The sequence below is a fragment of the Motacilla alba genome, chromosome 20, assembly GCF_015832195.1.
Source record: "Motacilla alba alba isolate MOTALB_02 chromosome 20, Motacilla_alba_V1.0_pri, whole genome shotgun sequence".
NCBI classification, from domain to species: Eukaryota; Metazoa; Chordata; class Aves; order Passeriformes; family Motacillidae; genus Motacilla; species Motacilla alba.
The window spans coordinates 636,104-656,079 of NC_052035.1; the positions used below are offsets into that span (position 1 = coordinate 636,104).

A 19,976-nucleotide genomic window follows, 5' to 3' on the forward strand; every position below is an offset into this window, starting at 1 on the left:
TGCAGAGAGATTTGCTTGATTCTCACTGGGAGTTTTCTTCAGTGTCAGGGAGGAGTTAACCATGAAAGAAAAACCTTTACTGTCATGCCTGCATTTTCTTCTTGTTGAATGATTACACAGTGAACTGTTTGCAGTATATGATGATGTCTTATTCTCTTTACCCATGTGCTTTGCAGATGACTCTTTCCCCTCTGTCACGGTTTTGATTCGTGGGACATCTGGAAGATTTGCATGGGCCCAGCAACTCTGTCTTTTACCAAGAGGAGCTAAAGCAAATCAAAAGGTCTCTATCAAAGCCTGTAAAGAAATCTTTAATTAGAGATGTTCAGCAGAAATTCCACTAATGTGAGACAGGCCCCCAGAGCTGGTGATCATGCATTAAGGTTGAGCCATAGGGCCTTTAGCTGTAGGTAATGTGCCACATCTCTGGTGACTCTTTACCACTTGTGATTAATATTAACTGCAGGCTGTGAAAGTGCTGTTGCTTTCTCGACTTGCAGACTTGCTTAAGGGAGGGAGAGTTCTCTTTTTTTTTTTTGTCTTTTTTTTTCTGAAAGCATCTTCTGAAGTGATCGGATAAGGTACAGTGTATTTAGTGTGTAGGCAGGGCTAGTTTTCAGGTGTCAGACAAAGCCCTTGCAACAGAGAGAGTGAAGTCTGGAGATCTAGAATGTGGTGCTGCAGAGAGAACAGGTCTTCAAGCTACAAAGCCTGATGTTGCAAAGATGGCTGTAAACCTGCTGTGAAAAAAATACCTAGAGGGACTCTGGAACAGCTCTGGAGAGGAATGGTGGAGGAGAAATACCTCAGTCTTACTTTACAGTAAAATTTCTTACTGCAGTTGTCTAATGGAGCATGTACTCTTGTCATGAGAATTTCTGTCTGTGAACTTCTCCAAATCTTTAAACTCTTTTCATGACCCTCAGTAAAAGAAAAGGCACTAATGTAGCTGAAATGAGGACTTGTCAGTCTCAGTTGGCATGTTCACATTTAGATGAATGTGGTCTCTGCAAAGCAGCCTTTGGGAAGACCATGCAGGATGTGTTTGGAGCTCTGCTATCTCTGGAACTGAGACCCTTGACTAAATAATCTCAGTCTGGGTGTGCTACCTCCTTCACTAAAGGGCAAGCCATGATCTGACTGCTGACCTCCTCACCAGTTTTAAGGGAACTTTTCCATCTTGAAGGCATTCTATAATATAATTGTTAATGGTTTTGCACTTTTGAAATATAATCAGTAGTAAACTTAGAAGACAACATAGAATATGCCATAAAGGTCTTGCTTGCTTGGAGCTGGCAGTGCATCTCCTGACCCACAGCATTGGTGCTGTCTTTGAGGCCTTGGCTTGTTGTGATCATCACAGTCGGGAGGGTTGAAATGTAGCTTCTCAAATTGTTGCCAGCTTTCTCTGAATACTGTTAGAATGGGCTGAAAATAAGATGTAAGCTTGCTTTTTTTTTTTTTTTTTGGGGGGGGTTTGCAGCTCTTTACAGGCTAGATGCTTAGCAGGATTTGTAGATTTCAAAATGGACAGTTGGGTTTTTTTAAAGTTTACAGTCATATTTTTAATAAAAGTCTATTAGTTTCAAGTATTTAATGGTTTTGATAATGCTGCTCACTAATAGATTATTGTTGTTTTGGTGGGGAGGGAAAATCTTTTTCGTCTGTTACAATATTGTCTATTGATGCAATACCTTGAATGTAAAAACAACCTTTTTTTGTCAGACATTTGTACCAGAACCTAGACCAGCTCCTAAAAATGATGTTGGGTTGAAACACAGTGTGAAACAACGCCCTTTTCCTGAAGAAGTGGACAAGATTCCATTTGTGAAAGCTGACTTGAGCATTCCAGATTTACATGAAATCGTGAATCAGGAAGTAATTAACTGTCTCTGACTTGATTTTGATCTTGGGGTTTTGGTCTGTTCATGAGTCGTGCACTTACGTCTTAGTGTAAATAGTTTTACTCTTTGGCTTATCCAATTTCATATTAATGGAATAATAACCTCTGCAAATTAGTTAAATATATGCACCTTCTCCAGGAAGATGCCAATGCTTTGGTTTTGTTATTTGGGAGGTACTGCTCAACATGTCTTATTACTGATCCTTATATCCTGGTACTGTAGGAAACAATGACTTGCATTTGTTGCTTCTTCTGGGGAAATAGAAGGGTCTTTTTTGAGACCTTTTTGGGGGAAGAAGAGAGTGCATGTCTCATATTTTGAAGTTTCACAGGATCGTATTTGTTTTAGTTTCTGTCCTCTTGAATAGGAGAAGCCATAGCTGATACTGGATATTCACAGAGCTCTCCTATGCCAACAGGGTGTTTAGGTGCTCACTTTGCAGTATTGCAAGGTCTTTTTGAAAGTGTTTTAGTAACCATTCTGATGGTAGACTGCAGCTGCTGCTGTTGAGCTTTCCTAAGTGATGGAATTGTTTTCTTAGTGGATCTTTGTGATTTTGGTGACATCAGCAGTTCACACAATGTTTTCCAGCTCGAAGAGCGCCATGAGAAGCTGAGGAATGGCATGGCTCAGCAGATTGTCTTTGAGACTTCCATAGATCAGAGAAGTGAAGAGGAGTGGCGGAAGAAGAGCTTTCCTGATCCCATTACGGAGTGTAAGCCTCCGCCACCAGCACAGGAGTTCCAGACAGCACGTCTGTTCCTCTCTCACTTCGGGTTCCTCTCGTTAGAGGCATTGAAGGTGATGTGGTACCTCTTGGTGTTGTGCAGTTCGTCTAGTTCCCATGTGATCTGACTTGACGAATGGGAGAAAAAAGTTTTGTTTAGTGGAAGATCATCTATGTACTTCCAGCTACTGTTCAGCTGCAGTCTAATCAAATCAAGTGCTAGATTCCAGTATTCCAGGATTCAGAGCAAGGTTGTGAAAGGCTGGGCCTCAAGTTGAAAATGCTCTGAATACAGCATTTTTGTTTTTAGTGGGTCCATAAGTCATCACACTCAAATGTTCACGCTTAAAATTGTTCCAACACTTGAGTTAGGTTTTGGGGTGGCCCTTGAAGACTCTCTGAAATATAACTACCATAGAAGTTTTGCTTCAGAGGTGGTTGTGCTGAGGTGGTTTAATCATACATAAACACTTGGTACGTAGTGGATTGTTGCAGTTTGTTTGGTAGTCCCTGGAGGGGGCCCCCCCTAAGCAGTATCTTGGCTGGTAGCAGCAGGCTAGTAAAGAGACTCCACACGGCTTCTGAGGATGCTGATTAGATGAAGATTTATTGGGGGTCCCACCCCTGGGAGCAGCATGGTTTCTGAGGGAGAAGGGGGGAAGGGGGAGGGAGGGAGAGCCTAGGGAGAACAGGGGCCAAGAGAGAGGGTTCTGTCTCCCTCACACAGTTTAAGAGGGAGATTCAAAGTGGGTTGGAGTAAGACTTGGGGCAATGGGATTACAGATACATGATACTGCAGGGGAGGATCACAGCTTGGAATGAACCATACTTTTTCGAGGGGTGAGACAAAGCATACCATTTAACTAAAATGTAACACCACTGTGGATGTAGAGGTTTCTTTTTAAAACTAAAATTATTATTTTTAGAGGCGATCCATATACTTAATTTGAAATTCTGCCTCTTACCTATGGAGTCTCCCTTGTATTTGTTGCTTTTCCTTCCAGAAAACTGTCAGGAAAAGTAGACAATAGAGCATTTGCAAAAATGTCTGAAAGTGCTCAGTATATTACATATCACTGGTATTTAAGTTAAGTTAATCTGAAACCGCACATGCAACTGTGTGCATAGCTGTGATATTCTGAAAGCATCTGCTGGTTTTGTTGTGTGTTCTTCTTGAGCAAAATATTATGTCTCTCACTGGCAAAGCACCACTTTTATTTAATGAGAGTGGAATGCAACGAATTGTCAACCTGTTATGCTTGCTATTACTCATTTACAGTGACAAGATTATATTGCATCAGAAGCCCCTGTATAATTTTGCTCTTAGAGAAGGAAAACTGACTTTTTATATTTTAGTGGATTGCCACTGAAGCCATAAAGACCTTTCAATTAAGAAAGATGGGTTTTTAAGCTGTTGATCTCTGTCTATTGGGCAGGAACCTACTAACAGTCGTCTACCTCCTCACCTGATTGCACTTGACTCTGCTCTTCCTGGGTTTTTTGATGACCTTGGCTACTTGGATTTGTTACCTTGTCGTCCTTTTGATACTGTTTTCATTTTCTACATGAAGGCAGGCCAGAAAACTAGCCAGGAGGTAAGTGAAAGTGTAGAGTGCCCGTTAGTCTGTATTGTCTTGTTTCTAGTAGTTTCCAAGTGAGTAGAGCATCAGTGCTGGTGATTAGAGTGGAGTGTCAGGACCAGTGTGAGCTACAAGTCACTGCATACTGCCTTCATCTGTCCATTGAAGTATGTTGCTCACACTTAGGATTATTGTAAAAAATTACTATATTTTAAAATATAGATAAGAGATATATTATAATATTAATAGTATTTTATTGTCTGTTCTGTCCTTATTGTCCTTATTTGTAGAGTTCAAAGATTCAGATCAGAAAGGCATTTCAGCTTGTTGGCTCAGCTTGCAGGGAAGGTTGCAGTTTGTTCCAGCAATGAGCAATGTCAAGGTAGTTTGGTTTCATTCTAATGCTAAGCACATGTTAAAGGAATGAAAAAATTTCTGCAAGTAAGGAAGTATTATTGCATTGTAAGTCTTTATGCTATAATATTTATTCAAAGGTGATTAGGTTAATCAGGTTAATTTGTGCAAATCTAAGTTGTGACTTCTTTGTGACCTAGAAACATGCTAAGAGGGTTAATGGGCTCATTAGGAAAAGATATTTCTCTAATACCTTCTCATTCCATTCATAACTCTTGTAGTAAAGAGTAGAAGTGTGGCTTCCGTAATAAATCATTGTGCCAACTCCTTGTGCCACTGTGAATGCACAATTGGCAGGACACTGCAGCACCTTCTACTTTGGTGTGGGACACAATTCTTGAAACCAGGATCATCTGTCTGTGAGTGTTCAAATTGTCATTCAGAGTAGCCAGTGCAGAATCTTTTCATCTGCAAAGTCAGCTATGAAACAAGATATGCTAGGTCTGCCTTTGACTTGAGACATGCACTTGCTGAACTAGCAGAATGTTTATATGCTCTTATGGAGCTCTTATGTCTTCCAGCCCACACTCACACTGACTTTTTCTGAAGCACAGCTATGGTTTCAATGTGTCAGTAATGAGGATTAATAATATTTCTATGCAATGTGTCTAGTCACTGCTGAACACTGTATGAGGCATTAGGATGGAGTGTCAGGACTATGTGGCTACACAAAGCCTCCAGCCTGAAAGCTTTCCTTCCAGCGCCCATCCCTGCAATTTCTACTTTGTTGGAGCCTGTGTCCCAGTGTTCTGCCCCTACACAAGCAAAAATGATTGATGCTTCTGCCACAAAAAAAATGCCTGCATGGCCTGGAAAGGATGAATGGATTGTTTGTTCCACCAACCCCAATGATTCTGGTATCCAAATCACACGTGTCCTTGTGTGCTGTTTGGTGAAGGGCTCAACTCTCACTTGGTCATAATGAGATAAAAATTGCCTTAACGTGTGGAAACATCCCAGATCTCTGCCAGAAGTAGAATTAAAAGTTTAAGTGTGATGTTTGGATTAAAGTACAGTGTGATGTTTAAGTGCACATTCAATGCTACTGAAAATTGATTTGGAAAATCTGTTTCATACTTCAATGTGCTGTGATACCTGCCCTTTAAAGCACTCTGTGTCATGTACAGGTGAGTAGTGAGGAAAATACCTTTCTCCTCAAATTTTAACATGGTCTAATAGTGAAAACTGTCTAGAAAACCCTTGTGTTACCTTTGGTGCAAATGCAGGTTCTGCACTGGGTACTCAGTGTTTTTTCTGATCGGTGCTTGAGTCTCAAAATTTCCAGCCGTTTAATTCACTGATTTACAGGCTTTGAAAATGCTGGCAGAAAACCAAGTTGATTGAATAGGACAAGGCCAAGCAGGGTAGGGAGATGCTGAGGAGCAGGGAGTAATGTCCATGTAGAAAGTCTGGGGTTCCAGGCTTGTTCTGTAGCTATATTTGGGCAAAACCAAGTTGGTGACAAAAATTTAATTAAAAAGCTGGGGAGGAAGAGACTTGTTTCCTGCTTCTGTACCAACGTGGTGCTGGCTGGTGGTTTCAGATCCTAAAGAACATGGAGTCTTCCAGAATTGTTCAGCCTCATTTCCTGGAGTTCTTACTGTCTCTTGGCTGGTCTGTTGATGTTGGGAAGCACCCTGGGTGGACTGGTCACGTCTCAACAAGCTGGTCAATTAACAGCTGCAGTGATGAAGAGGGACCTGAGCAAGGTAAGACATAGTAAATGTCCTTTGTAGTAAATTAAAATGTTTAGGCTCCTTTAGAAGACAATTTTTTTGCTCCTGTGTGAACACTGGTGCACTTTTTTTTGGTGGTTTTTTTGTTTGTTTTTGGTGGGTTATTTTGGTGATGGTTTGTTGTTTGGGTTTTTTTGTTTTGTTGTTATTTTGTTGTTGTTTTTTGATTTGGGGGTTGTTTGGTTGATTTTTTTAATTAATGATAAATTAATGATAATTTTTTTATTAATGATTGCTGGAAAGAAATGTGTAGATATTAAATGAAGCTTCAAGTCAGAGTGAGCAAAACTAATGTCTGTATGTTGTTGGGAGGAAGTAGCCTCAGCAAAAAAAATACCTCTGGGCTATATTTTTTAAGATTTGAAGAGTCTTTAATACATTATTCCAAACCAGTATTCAGGTGAAATCTATTGCAGATTGTTCTGTGTATTGGCAAAAATGCTTGAAATACAGTGTGATTTTTTTTTTTAGTGTTCTCTAAGTAGATTAAAATGAAATATTGACTCAAGCTGCTGTTTATAGGTCCTGGAGGTGTTGGAACCCCCACATGGCTCTCTGTTTTGCTTCATTGGCTCTGCTTTTTTCCTCCAGAGCAACTCCTACCCTGAGCTTGTCATATACCACCCTCTCCCCATTCTGTCACCCAAAATGATCCTCAGGAATGTGAGCTACTATGTGAGGATGGGAAACTGGGGGTTGGGTTAGCTTCTCCCTTGGACAACTTGATCCAGATCCTCTGGGAATTGGTAGTGTCTGGGCTGGTTTCAGTGTCACTACTCCAAGGCCCAGGCCTGTTCTGGGTTATCTCCAGAGCCACAGCCTCTGGTGCACCACCCAAAGGCAGTGGCAAGGCTGGTGCAGCTTGTTCATCATCCTTGACCTGATATTGCCATCAGGTGTGACACTATTACAGCTGCAGGTGCTTAAGCAGCACTTCTCTGCTGTCCATTCACTGTGTCTTAGGAGTGCCCTTCACCTGTATCTGCAGGCTTCTCCCTTCAGTTATGGAATAAAAGTACAAACCACAGAAGGCTGGATGTGTTCAGGAGAGGTTAGAGTACAGAGGCATTGCTTTCTCTGAGCAAGTCAGGATGGATTACAGAATGGCCAGGTCTGGATTTAATTTTGCTTTAAGGACAGGGTCAGGCTGTGCTTTCTCAGAGGCAGAGCCCTCTGACCTCCCTTTGCAGTGGCTGTGTCAGAACAACTGCAGAAGGCAGGTCCCTGAATTAGCAAGGGACCTGGTTTGGTGTGGACTTTTCAGCTCGAATTTTTTCAGCCATTTGAATGAAAACACAGACCACTAAATAACTGAATTAATTCAACCAGCTCAGGGAAGAAGGAAACAGAAAAAGCATTCAGAAATTGAAGGGAGGAAGGGCAGGTTACTTCTAATCTGGTTCTGCTAGTGAATGGGCTGGAGCACAGATCTGATAAGGAGCAGCTGAGGGAGCTGGGGGAGCTCAGCCTGGAGAAAAGGAAGCTCAGGAGAGGCCTTCTTGCTCTCTACTGAAAAGCATTGTAGCCAGGTCAGGGTCAGTATCCCAGGTAATGAATGACACAATGAGAGGAAATAGCCTCAATGCAGATTTAAGTTGGCTATTAAGGATAATTTCTTTATGGAAGGGGTGGTCAGGCACTAGCACAGGCTCCCCAGGACAGTGGTGGAGTCACCATCCCTGGAGGGATTTAGAAGCTGTGCAGATGTGGGACTTGGGGACATGGGTTAGTAATGTGTTTGGCAGTGCTGAGCTAACAGTTGGACTCAGTGATCTCCAACCTCAATGATTCTGTGAGTCTAAAATAGCTTCTGGTGAGTTGTGGTTAAAATAATTTCATGGGAATGTTTCCCTGCAGCACCCCAAAAATCAAAGAAATTCCTGAAGAGATGGGTTTGAGTTGTGGTGCTGCTCCTTGGGAGCCTGTGCACTGGAGATGTGGGAATCTTTTCCTGATGCTGAAGAATGGCTTGGAGTCTTCAGTCTTCAACATGTCTCTGGCCACTTCCCTGTCAGTATGCTGAATTTCACTGCTCCAGTGTCTTTGCTGGGGCAGCTATCCCAGGAACCCTTCTGTAAACTGGATCAGAGAAACAATTCATTTTAAAGTCATAGCTACTCTTTCTGGAGTTGACATGGGGAAGGAAAAGGGGGGAGGGAAGTTCTTTCTCTGCTCTGACAGCCTGTATTGGCCACTTGTGGTGAGGGAATCAGTGGGGACTGAAAATGGGGGCCTTTCTTGCATTGATTGGTGACGGATCTTTTTCTAACTCTGCTTGACAGAGAAAAGACTGAGGAGAGCCTGTAGAAACTGGCTTGAAATTCTAGAGTAGTATCAGACTGAAATGATAAATGTTAGAATCCTTTGAAAATTGGATGACTAACTGTATGATGTTGCTGGACAGAATGCTCAGAAGTAGATAGTAGATGTATTCTTGTGGCAGATGTGCTTACTAGAGTACCAGGAAATAAAGAATCCAGTACATTGGAAATGTGTTCAAAATGAAGCCACTCCCAACCCAAAATACCTTTTCCTTCAAGATAGTAAAAATATTTATCTGAGAAAGGTTGTTAGCCATGAGATTTGACTCTTTTAATTTTAAAATGACATTTTCATGATTTCTTCTCATTGATTACACCTTGTATTTGAAGGTTGTTTCTGATGCAGAGTATAAAGAAGTAGAGCTTCCTTCTGGCTGAACTGCCATTTTCTGTCCATTTCAGATGATCTAATTATCTCAGAAGATGTTGGGGCAAGTATCTTCAATGGGCAGAAGAAGGTGCTGTATTATGCAGATGCCCTGACAGAAATCGCCTTTGTTGTCCCATCACCAGTGGAATCCCTGAGTAAGATCTGTCTGTACATGCTCTATACAAAAATTAAACCAACATTTTCTTTTGTTTGAGAACTCTTTCAGAAGCAAAACCTAAATAAATTAACTAAGCAGTGTGTTTAGCAAGATCCTTGTCAGAAAGGTGTGGACGTTTTAATTACAGCATTCTAATCCTTAAACTCCTTCCAGACATGGCATCTGTTCTGTACCCTTCTCTGTACCTCAGTAGATGTCCAGGCATGCACAGCAGTTTTGTTGTTGCCAGGGTGCTTTAGGTTGGACACGTGGTTCACCATTAACTGGTGATGCCTATTTTTTTTTTTCCTTTCCTGTCAGTGATGTGCTCCTGCAGAACATACAGGAGTGTTTGTACCACTGCTAAGTAGAAAAGCAACAGCTTTTGTGGCATCCTTGGCATGCTAAAAGTTGCCTGGAATAAAATATGGTGTAGCCAAAGGAAGGAGGAGACTCTGTTCTATAGGAAATTGCTGGGATGTGTGTAAGCCCATAGGAGTGCTTTATTGGCAGTCTGTTTCTGGAATAACAGGCAGTTATCTCCTAACTTATCTTCCTGCTTATGAGGACTATATTGATTTGACCATACATTTATGCACATCTAGCTTCAAAAGCCTTACATTTTAGTATCAAAACCTTATATATGACGGCAGCTTAATTTTTTTGGTGGAAGAATAGACAAAACCCATCTTTTTTTCTTTTGTCTTACAGCTGATTCACTGGAAAGCAGTGTCTCTGACCAAGAAAGTGACTCCAACATGGATCTGCTGCCAGGAATATTGAAGCAGCAGCCTCTGACGCTTGAACTCTTCCCCAGTCATACAGACAATCTTAATCCCTCCCAGCGGGTAAGGCAAAACTTGCATTGAAAAATGGTGCCTTTTTTTTTTTTTTTTTTTTTTTTTTTTTCCTTTTAAGAAGCATGCTGGCAATGCTCAGGATTTTTGATAGTCTATGATTTGGTTTCCTGTTGTGTAGAGCTACTTGTTTCTTGCCATTAATCTTTGATATCTGCTTTGGTCCTGCCAGAATTTGCCTCTACAGTAGGAGATAGCAAGATTACATTACTTAAATATAACACTTAGACATGCGAAGTGGTAATACTCTGCATCCTGAAATCTTAAAACATGTGCAGGAAAGAGTATATGCAATATTTACAGAGTAATTCAGCCTCAAATCCATGCTTGGAAATTGAGGATGGATAGACACGAACACTTTTCTTACCTACCCAGTTACAAACAGTGTCAGTTATGTCTGAAGTACCAGAAGTTGCTTTTCTACACTAACAAAGCAGAAAACCATGAACTGTTGTATCTGTAAGCAAAAGACTTATTACTGCTGATTACTTGTTTAAAATTCACTTCCAAATGTATATTTAGTTTTTCATTTAAGGTCTTCAAGAACGTTAAGAAAAACTTCTAACTGATTCAAGGTTGATTTTATATATATATTAGTTTATATTGAATACTAGTAGGTTGGTGACCCAGATTGCAGTGAGTAATTCCAGCACAGCTGTGCCTGCTCAACAGCTAGCAGAGGCTCTACCTGGCTGAGATATGAATGACTGAGGAGCAGCTGGGAAATATTTGTTGACTGCATTACTGGATTCATGATCTTTGAAAATGCTACTCTTCTCTTATGTTTGAAACAGCTCAGTCCTACTTCTAGATCCAAGAGGATGCCTCAGGGCCGAACCATTCCACCAATGGGACCTGAAACCAAAGTGTATGTGGTCTGGGTGGAACGTTACGATGATATAGGTATGTACAACTTCTAACTGTCCACTAAAGTAACAGCAGGGCAGGAATCAGAGGAAAAACCCTGTTCTTTTTTAAATTAAATAAAATGCTAGGTCATGGAACCACAGACTGGTTTGAATTGGAGGGAACCTTAAAGCTCATCTAGTCCCAACCCCCTTCCATGTGTAGGGACACCTTCCACTAAACCAGGTTGCTCTAAGCCCCATCCAGCCTGAACCTTTCCTGGGATGGAGCAGCCACAGCTTCTCTGGGCAACCTGTGCCAGGGCCTCACCACCCTAACAATCAAAATAAGTCTTTATGAATGTCTATAACAACACTAAGATTCTGAATCAGTTCTTCAGTATTTGAGTTGTGATCCATAAGGGTGTACCTGAATCACTGGCATATGGAGGTCTGAAGTTTCCTTTAGCCCTGGCAGTACCTGTGAAATGCTGTAATGAACCTTCTTAAGCTCAGCACACAAGGCGGGTGTGTTCCTCTGCTTTTGAGTCCTCCTTAGCTGTTGTCTCCTAGGAGTGGATCTGGTTTTCTTCCTTTAAAAGAAATGGCTTCTGACACCTCCTGCTTCTGTGCTGGAGGGATTATCATCCTCCTTTGGTGTGATAGCACCTTTGGAACTCCATATTCTCTCATCAGGGGAGGGTTTGTTTGTTCTGCACTCAGGGTGCCTGCTCCACGCTCCCTTTCTGCTGTGTTGCTCAGGCAAGCTCCGGCTCCTCATGCAACTTTCTTTCTTTGTTTGGTGTTTCTGCTCTGCCTCGGGTTACTGCTGCTCTGGGAGAGACCCAGCTTTGCTTATCCTGTTACAGCCATGGCATGGCCATGGTGAGCAGTGTTGAGGATTTCTTTGTCTCCAGGAGTTTCTTGTGTGCTGATTCCAAGCCATGGCCTGGCCTCAGTGCTATGTGAGAGTCTCTGTGCACTGGCCTAACCCACCAGTGTCTGCAAGACTTGCCAGGAACTGCGGCTTTATTCTGGCTTTGATTTCTAATCCTGGTTCCCAGTCTGGCAGTAGGGGTAGACCTTAATTAAGGCCTTAGTTCCTTCCAGAGTAAAGCAACCACAGGAATGGGAACAGCAATCAATAGGAAGCTTCCTGTTAAGTGTACATATAAATTCTCAGAAAGACCACCTTGTCCACAGCATGTCCCTCAGAGCCTTACTGAGATCAGGAAGTAGACAGCAAGTTCTGCATCATCATTTCCTTGTCTAGACATTGGCCCAGAGTGTGTTCCAAGCTGGTGTCCCTGATGCACTTCCTTCTTGGGTGGCAGTTAGACCCCCTTCACTGCCAGGGCAACAGCTGTGCTACACAGGCATGACTGCTTGACTGTTTCTTTCAGCAGCCATACGAATCTCCCAGAGTTCTGGGCCTGAAGCTGAAGAAATGAGTTTGGGAGCCTCAGTAAGCCTGGCAGTTGGATGGAGGGGAGGACAGCTCTTGGAAGTGACTCCTAGCCCAGAGGCTCTGCCATATGCTCCTTATGTTCTTGGCTTTTGCCTTATGCTTCTGGTACATCTTTGAGTCTGGACACTGAAAAGCTGTCACTTTGTAGTCAAGGTTATCACCTGGTGCCAAGTGCCTGTCCTCCCTCTTGCTCCATCTCAGAGTGTCCATGGCTTGCCATGATCTCCCTCTGCTTCCTCCAGCTGTTGTGTGACCTTAGCATCCCAGCATTGATGGCCTCATCTGGGTTTGGGCCTTAGACTCCTTCTGCTGGAAGCACTGTCTTGCTGCCTGAACTGTACTTCTGTGAGTAACTCTCAACATCTCTTAACCCCTGAACAAGGTGTTGGGAAGTGTCAAATCCCCTTAAGGGACTCAAGTTCTTACTTTTTCCTCATTCACGTTCCTTATCCCATCTTTGTTACCAATTGCATGGCAGCAGAGTTGTAGGTTATGGTAGAGATCCACAGAGCTTGGATTTGAGGAGGGATATCACGTTTGTGGGATCAGGGTTCAAGAGAACCATAGGTCTGGTTGTGGTTGGAGTGGTTGACATTGTTCAATGCTCCTCGCAGTATTCTGGAGGCTGATCACTTGTGGATGGGTGAAGATGCAGTGAACAATAATTTGAAAGATCTTTTTGTGGTTGAAGTAGTTCATCTCCTTCCTGCTTTCATGGTTCCTCTAAAGATTTTGACCTTTGGGTTGAGAGAATTTGAGGTTTGAGACCTCATCTGTTGAGTGCAGGCAGATGGCTGAGGTGTGTGTACCCTCCATGAATGCTGAAGCCAAACAAAGATGCTAGCTGTGCAAGAACACTAATGGTATAAATGCTTGAGGACTGCGTGGTTTTGACTGATGATAAATAATTTTTCCTTGTACACAAAAAAAAAAAAACAAATCCAAAACTGTATTAGATAAACTTTATTTGATGCATCCTCTTCTTACAGAAAACTTCCCCCTCCCTGATCTGGTATCTGAGACTAGCACTGGTGTGGAAACCACAGCCAATAGTAGCACTTCCCTGAGGTAAGGCCACTCTTATTTTCATTATTTTTATTGATTTCTCAGTGGACTGGTTTTTGGTTGAAAAAGTGAAAGAGTTCTTCATATCACTGCAGATAAAATATAAATTAAAGAACAGAAAATGTGCAGTTTTATCTGAGTCTGTGATGAGCCTCCCTCCTGATTGGCTCCCTTGTGAGGTGGTTAAAACTGGGTACACACTGTACCTGGGCTTCAGGGTTCTCCAGTCCTGTGGGGACAGAGATCATCGGCATGGCACAACTGACAGAGCCCTTCGGGGGGTTCAGAACATGCCCCAGGATCCTGCTGCCTTAACCATGAGGCATCTTAAAACTTTATTTTAACACTTAAAGGGGTCATTAATTGAAACAGTGCTTTAAAACTGATTCAACAGTTGTGGTTTTCCCTTAAGATCTACCATTCCTGAGAAGGAAGTTCCTGTGATCTTCATCCATCCTTTAAACACTGGCTTATTCAGGATAAAACTACAAGGAGCAACTGGGAAATTCAACATGGTTATCCCACTGGTGGATGGAATGATAGTCAGTAGGAGAGCTCTTGGTAAGCAAAAGGGTTTTAGGAATGTTCATGTTTTGAGCTTTTAAAATAATATTAATAATAATAATATTTCTGCAAAATACATGATCTGGAATCTTTCTTTGGAAAAAGTATTAGGCATTGCTGATCAAGTGAAAGCCATGCTTTTTGCAGCAGCAGTGGGAGCAGAAACAGCAGAGGGAGCAGGTGGGCAACATTTGGCCGCCAGAATAGCAGGAGAGAGTGCTGGAACTAGGAACAGGGCTTGTTTAAATAGGAGAGATCCAAAATGTGACCCTGGTATTTAGCACAAAGAACCAAGGTGCACCAGAGGGTGCTATGGAATTTGTTACTTTGCTGGCATGCTGTGTGTTCCCTCTGGTTTAGAAGCCAGACAGTGATTAAAACCACAGCAACTGAGGATTTTCTTGTGTTCAATAAAAATACCATGCAGGCGTGTGTTAACAGGTTCCATGTGTGCCCTCTGCCTTTTCCTGTGTTCCTGGATAGATTCATGGACCTGTCCTGGTATTGGTACTATTTAGCTTCAGTAACTGGAAGTCCCACCCAGTGAGAGCAGTACACAGGACAGAGTAAAATGAAGTAATGAGCATTAGGATACCTGTACATAACCGTAAAGCTGCTGTTGGAGGTGACTTTCAGATTCTGGGGCTTGTATGTTTAATTCAGGAATTGGCAAATTGAAGCCAGACCTGGGCCCTTAAATAACATTTATTTAGCTGATGGCAGTGGCTTTTACTGAAAAACTATCAGGTTTGTTTTCCTAGAGTTGGGCTTGTTTTTCTGCTGCATCAGGGCTGTTAATATACTGAAATTTTTCTCATCTCTAAGTTCAGCAGGTGTAGTTTGTGTGCAGTGAGGTCCTCTCCATGTGTCTTTTAGAAGGAGCTTGTGAAACAGCAAAGGGAGTAAGGGATACATGCTTCCTTAGAAGCATAGAAATTTCCTTTCAGAATAAAATAAGATAAAGTTAGCTGCCGGCTTTTGAGTGCTACTACTTTGATTCCCTGCCTCCTCCTCCATCCGCACTCAGCAGTGTGAGTTACAGAGGGGTGACAAAAGCGGCAAGGCAGTGAGGGGAAGAGAAACTTGTTTGCAGCCATAACCCATCAGGTCGTTCCTCATCTCCTTTCCAAGGGGAAGGCTCTGCAATTCTTACTGGAAAAAGTTACCGACAGGTACTTTTTTCATTCTCAGGGCTCCCCTGGAATTACCTGGTATGACCTAAGGTCCAGATGTGTGGTGTAGCTGGGGCTGTGGTACTGTGACTCTTGTATTGGCTGCCCTAGATTTGCCCTCTTGTCCTGAGGGTGTTTCTACCAGGCAGCTGCTTGGCTCTGGTAAAGCAAAGGATACTCTTCCTTCTCCTCCAGTCAGTTTAGGGTACCACTGAGTGAGTCTCTTTCTTCCTTCTTTACAGTGAAGGTCTTTACAAGCATAGGGACCATGGCTGTTACCAACTTTTCATGGAGAAGAGTTCTTGACTTGGTGGTGCTGAACGTCTTCCCTGGGTTTAGACCCAAAATTGTTTTTGCCTGGGAGGCCAGAAGAGGGTTGCCGGACTGAATTTAAACTTGATTCAAATGTTGTTTCTTTTTCAGGTTTTCTAGTGAGACAGACAGTAATAAATATTTGTCGGAGAAAGAGGCTGGAAAGCGACTCCTACAACCCCCCCCACGTCCGCCGAAAACAGAAAATAGCAGATATTGTCAATAAATACCGGAACAGGCAGCTGGAGCCAGAGTTTTATACCTCACTTTTCCAGGAGGTTGGGCTCAAGAACTGCAACCCCTAGGTCATTATCCTTCCAGGACAATTAGATCAGAGGTTGGTGGCTAAACTAATGAAAACAGTTAAATAACAACAACAAATTTTCTCAGCCCTCCGGAATTCAGGAAATCATGTTCTAGCACAAGTCAGCAGATACCATGTGGGAGGAATGAGAAATGAATCCAAAACATTGCAGCTGGGATATTGAATTGATTCACCTACCCTCAGAAGATTGCTGAATTCTAGTCTTCCTGGATGCTAGCAAAATAATCTCTTCACCTAGTCATCCTTTCCAGACTAATTAGGAACTGTAGGTGTCTTGCTCTGAGGGGAAAACAATCAAAGTAAAGCCATCTCTGCATATGAGGATGGAAATAAGAATACAAACAAACCTGCCATTAGATGCCTTGCTGCACCCACGTGTCCAAGGGCAAGAGAGCAGGATCTTTCCTTGGAGGAGGAGTCTGTTCCAGAGCATTAACGTTCCCTGTAAGAACTTCAAAGACATTTTGAGTCCCCCTTCAGTGCTCAACAGAAGATCCTTCACTGGGTGTAACCCATGTGTGTAGCAGAAGCCAGAGGAGGAAGATGGCTTGGAAAGCAGGCCCTGAAAGCCAAAGCCCAGATGCTGTATGTGGCCACTCCCACCAGGGCTCCGAGTGAGTCCATCTGCATACAAGACAACCACCATCACCTGAAATTAACTGACTTTCAAAAAAGAGTTATTATTGGATGGAGCTTTTGATTATATAAAAGCAAGGTTATGACTTTCAGGTCTGTTGCAAAATGTCACATTTAATTTCAGTAGCTTGATTTTTATTTTTTAATTGTTTTATAATGCAACTACTTAATTTATTTTCAAGTGTCTGTATCACCTCCTCACCATTTCCATAAAAAGCATAAACATCACTTGCCTTCCTTCCATTGGATTGAAATCTGAGATTTTGGGGCTGCCTCCTCCCTATTATTTATAGCATAAGCAGTTTTTGCAGCTTCTACACTTTTCAGAAGCTTCTGTGAAACAGACTAAACAACTCAAAAAGAAAATTCACGAATTCTTCTTTTCCCCATTAATTCCCATGCCATAAAAGCCCCTTTCGAGTTATAATTCACGTTGTTTTGAATCTCCTGTATGTTCTCACATTGGCCAGCAGTGCTTCCCTTCCACTTAGGTCAGGAGTTTTCATTTTCAGCCTGTGGCTTTGATATGTTCAGGACTCAAAGGATGTGCTGGGAAAAGATGTTTACAGCTACAGTTGGGATCTCTGAAGTGGGGTGGGCGTGAGCAGCCCTGGGAGCACCTCTGGATCCTGGCACATCCCATCTGGTGTTGCTGCAGTGAATTGTGGCTGACACTCCTGGAGAGGTGCAGCGTGACAGCAGCAGGATCCTGATGCTTCCAGCACCAGGTAATGGAAGAGGATGAGTGAGCAGGAATTTTGGGAGCTCTTCACATTATTTTCAAAGTGGTTTTAATTACAGTGCTATGCATTGCTGTAATACTTGTCAGACATTGAATTTTGATATTTCAGACCTACTTTTTGCAACAGTTCTGACCTGAAGCAGTCTTAATTGTTTCATTACAGCTTATCTGCCAAGGATAGACCTCACTCCTGGCTTTCCATGTGGTTTTTCACAAAGAGTTTGTGGAAACACAAGCCCCTAAAAATACATGTGAAACGACTTTGAGGTGGTCAACCAAGGTGATGTGTGCTTGTTGCAGGGAGCAAGTGCACTGTCTTCTCGGTTCAGGAGCTCTGGAATTTGATCCAGATGAATAAAAAGTGGAAAAATGAAACCACTCAAAGAAAAGCCCTGTATCAGGATGTGTGCTGGCTGGCCCATACCTGTGTGCTGCCCAGGTGGCACGTGGCAGAAGGAGCTCCAGGGCAGTGTTTGGGTGCATTGGCCAAGCTGTGCAGGGAACTTGGACAGCCTCATTCCTCTGCAAACTCTTGGCAGGAGCAGTTTAATGCACGGACGCTAAATTTACCCACACTGTGTATGTACCTATGAGATCTAATTAATGGCCAAACACACTTAAGCTCACTGGTTTAAAAGGCATGAGCAATGCATGTGTAACCAATAAACATCATGAGCAACCCCTGTGTCTTCACACTGGTAGTGTAAAAGCAACCCCACCTACCGTGGCTGAGTGTTACAGTCCTGGCAGATGCAGCACAGCTGCCATGTGCTGCTGCCAGGCAGTCGGGAACAGTCACGAATGCAGGATGGGCCCTGGGGCAAACCCTGAGTGGTTTCTGACAGATAGTTTCAAGTAGACTGCCTGAAGATTTACTTTCTTTAGAAAGACCTGTGCTTGGCTGAAGGGTTGTCTTGGGTCCATTTCCATGTTCACCTAAAGACATGCATGAGAGCAGTAACAGCTGTGAGAGCGATAGGACGTGGCAGGAGTCTGGAAAGAAGGGAACTTGGGCACATTGTGGCCACTCCCAATGCCAGGGGATGGATGTATCATGTATCAGTTCAATTGTAGAACCAGCTGGTGAGCAGGTTATAGGGGGTGTGACATGGCTGTATGTGGTGGGATTGGCTCTCTGGAAAGTTGAGCCTTCAGGAAAGTCACAGTTCAGTATAAAAATGTTGTGATGCAAAACTGCTGCCAGTTCTCATGGTCTGGGTGCTGGTCACAGCAGTGGGCACCCTGGGCAGACTGCCAGTGCAGGGGTGCCTGCAGGGACTGTCACTCCTTCCCCAGGATGTGTGGAGGTCTCAGGCTTCATAACAAAATGCATCCCACCAGTCTGGGAAGTACATCCATCTCCTCTCAACGTCTGACCAAACTCCAATGACTTTAGCTAGTCCAGGCTACTGTCTTGAGAGCTTTTCCCATGAAGGGTCAGAGCAAATGAGGTTTATCTCCATGGTGACTTGCAAGAGTTATCCAAGAATCCAGATTTTTTTTTTTAATATCACAAACTGCTGCATAGAATTCCTGACTTGATGCTTGAGTGGCTTGGGTTGGCATCCCTGTCCATCAGAGGGCATGAGGGCTGATCCCACCCTCACCCCTGACCTGCAAGTGTTCCACAGTAATTAACCTGCGGACACTTTTCATCCAACCTTTCAGTTTGGGTTCATAATTCTGTTTAAACAGAGCAGGAAGTGACCACTGCCACATTGTTAAACACAGGGTTGAACTTACATTTTAGTACCTTAATAGAGACTTTTAAAGAAAAGCCATTCTTGTACTTCTAGGAAGGCATTAGAACCTTACAGCAAGCTAGAGGGAGGAGCAGCCCTGGCTGCCCCGGGCTGTACCTGCTGGGTTCTCCATGGGTCACAGTTTCTTTTCACAAGGTTCTGCATGCCCAGGAAGAGGAGAAAACTAAATTTCAGCCTCACAGACAAATTTGATGCATTTTCCTGATTGTGTAATTGAGTGATACCTTTGAAGGCAAACACAGCCCTTTTCCCCATGGATTTAGCAGGAGCAATTAGAAGTGAGAATGCCAGATATCATGTGCTTCAATCATAGACAATTTGTATGAATTCCTATATGTTGCCAAGACATGAACGTTCTGTTCTTACTGTATTTTTCTGTAAATATTCCTGGCACTAAGTTGTAAAGTAAAGGTAAAATGTAAATACAAAGATGTGAACTATGTTCTGTTGTCTCTAGTACTTTATCTCTTACTTGTTTAGGGAAGGCACACAAAGGCTTGTTTGTATTTATGCCAATTCTTTGTCCAGGAGAAACATCAAATATTGAATGTAACACAATTAGTCCAATAAATTTTAAAGATTCTTATCTAGTAACTTTGCACTGGTCAATTTCTAGTATTTTCCAAAACCTTGGTTGAAATTGTCCAATGAAGATGTTTCCCAGGACAACAGGAGCTAGAGGTAGCAGAATTGTACACCCTCTGCACTTCAGTAGCTCTGGGAGCAGTGAGGCTCATAGGTAAGAAAATCATGTTGCATCTCAATAGTCTGGGGAGTGAAAGCATTAAAGACTGGCTTTTGAAGGGAGCCTGATGCTCCTGCCAGTGTTCTCCAGTCACTCCATGTACTGCTTCCCATCTTAGGTCATGGACACCCACCAGGACAGGGAGAAGCTGTGTGCTTCGGGTGCAGAGTCCTGTGAGGGTGAGGGCTCTGCTATCTGGACAGAGACGGGAGAAAGGACAGGACTCCTCAGCTTTGGATTTGGAGCTGTGCAGCAATGGGGCCTGTGTCCCAC

At 42.9% G+C, this 19,976-nt stretch overlaps 1 protein-coding gene across 5 annotated transcripts in view; it reads left to right on the forward strand.

Moving 5' to 3' along the window:
• RALGAPB (Ral GTPase activating protein non-catalytic subunit beta) overlaps positions 1-19,548 on the forward strand; it is a 60,019-nt gene extending 40,471 nt beyond the window's left edge. For all 5 annotated transcript variants that reach the window (XM_038158651.1, XM_038158647.1, XM_038158648.1 and 2 more), the window contains 11 exons: positions 177-283; positions 1,726-1,878; positions 2,496-2,705; positions 4,068-4,226; positions 6,169-6,334; positions 9,085-9,207; positions 9,921-10,057; positions 10,861-10,969; positions 13,369-13,447; positions 13,857-14,005; positions 15,604-19,548. In XM_038158651.1, the coding sequence (XP_038014579.1) occupies positions 177-283; positions 1,726-1,878; positions 2,496-2,705; positions 4,068-4,226; positions 6,169-6,334; positions 9,085-9,207; positions 9,921-10,057; positions 10,861-10,969; positions 13,369-13,447; positions 13,857-14,005; positions 15,604-15,797 (1,586 nt within the window). In that variant the 3' untranslated portion in view covers positions 15,798-19,548. The remainder of the gene's footprint in view (positions 1-176; positions 284-1,725; positions 1,879-2,495; positions 2,706-4,067; positions 4,227-6,168; positions 6,335-9,084; positions 9,208-9,920; positions 10,058-10,860; positions 10,970-13,368; positions 13,448-13,856; positions 14,006-15,603) is intronic.
• The last annotated feature ends 428 nt before the right edge of the window (positions 19,549-19,976 follow it).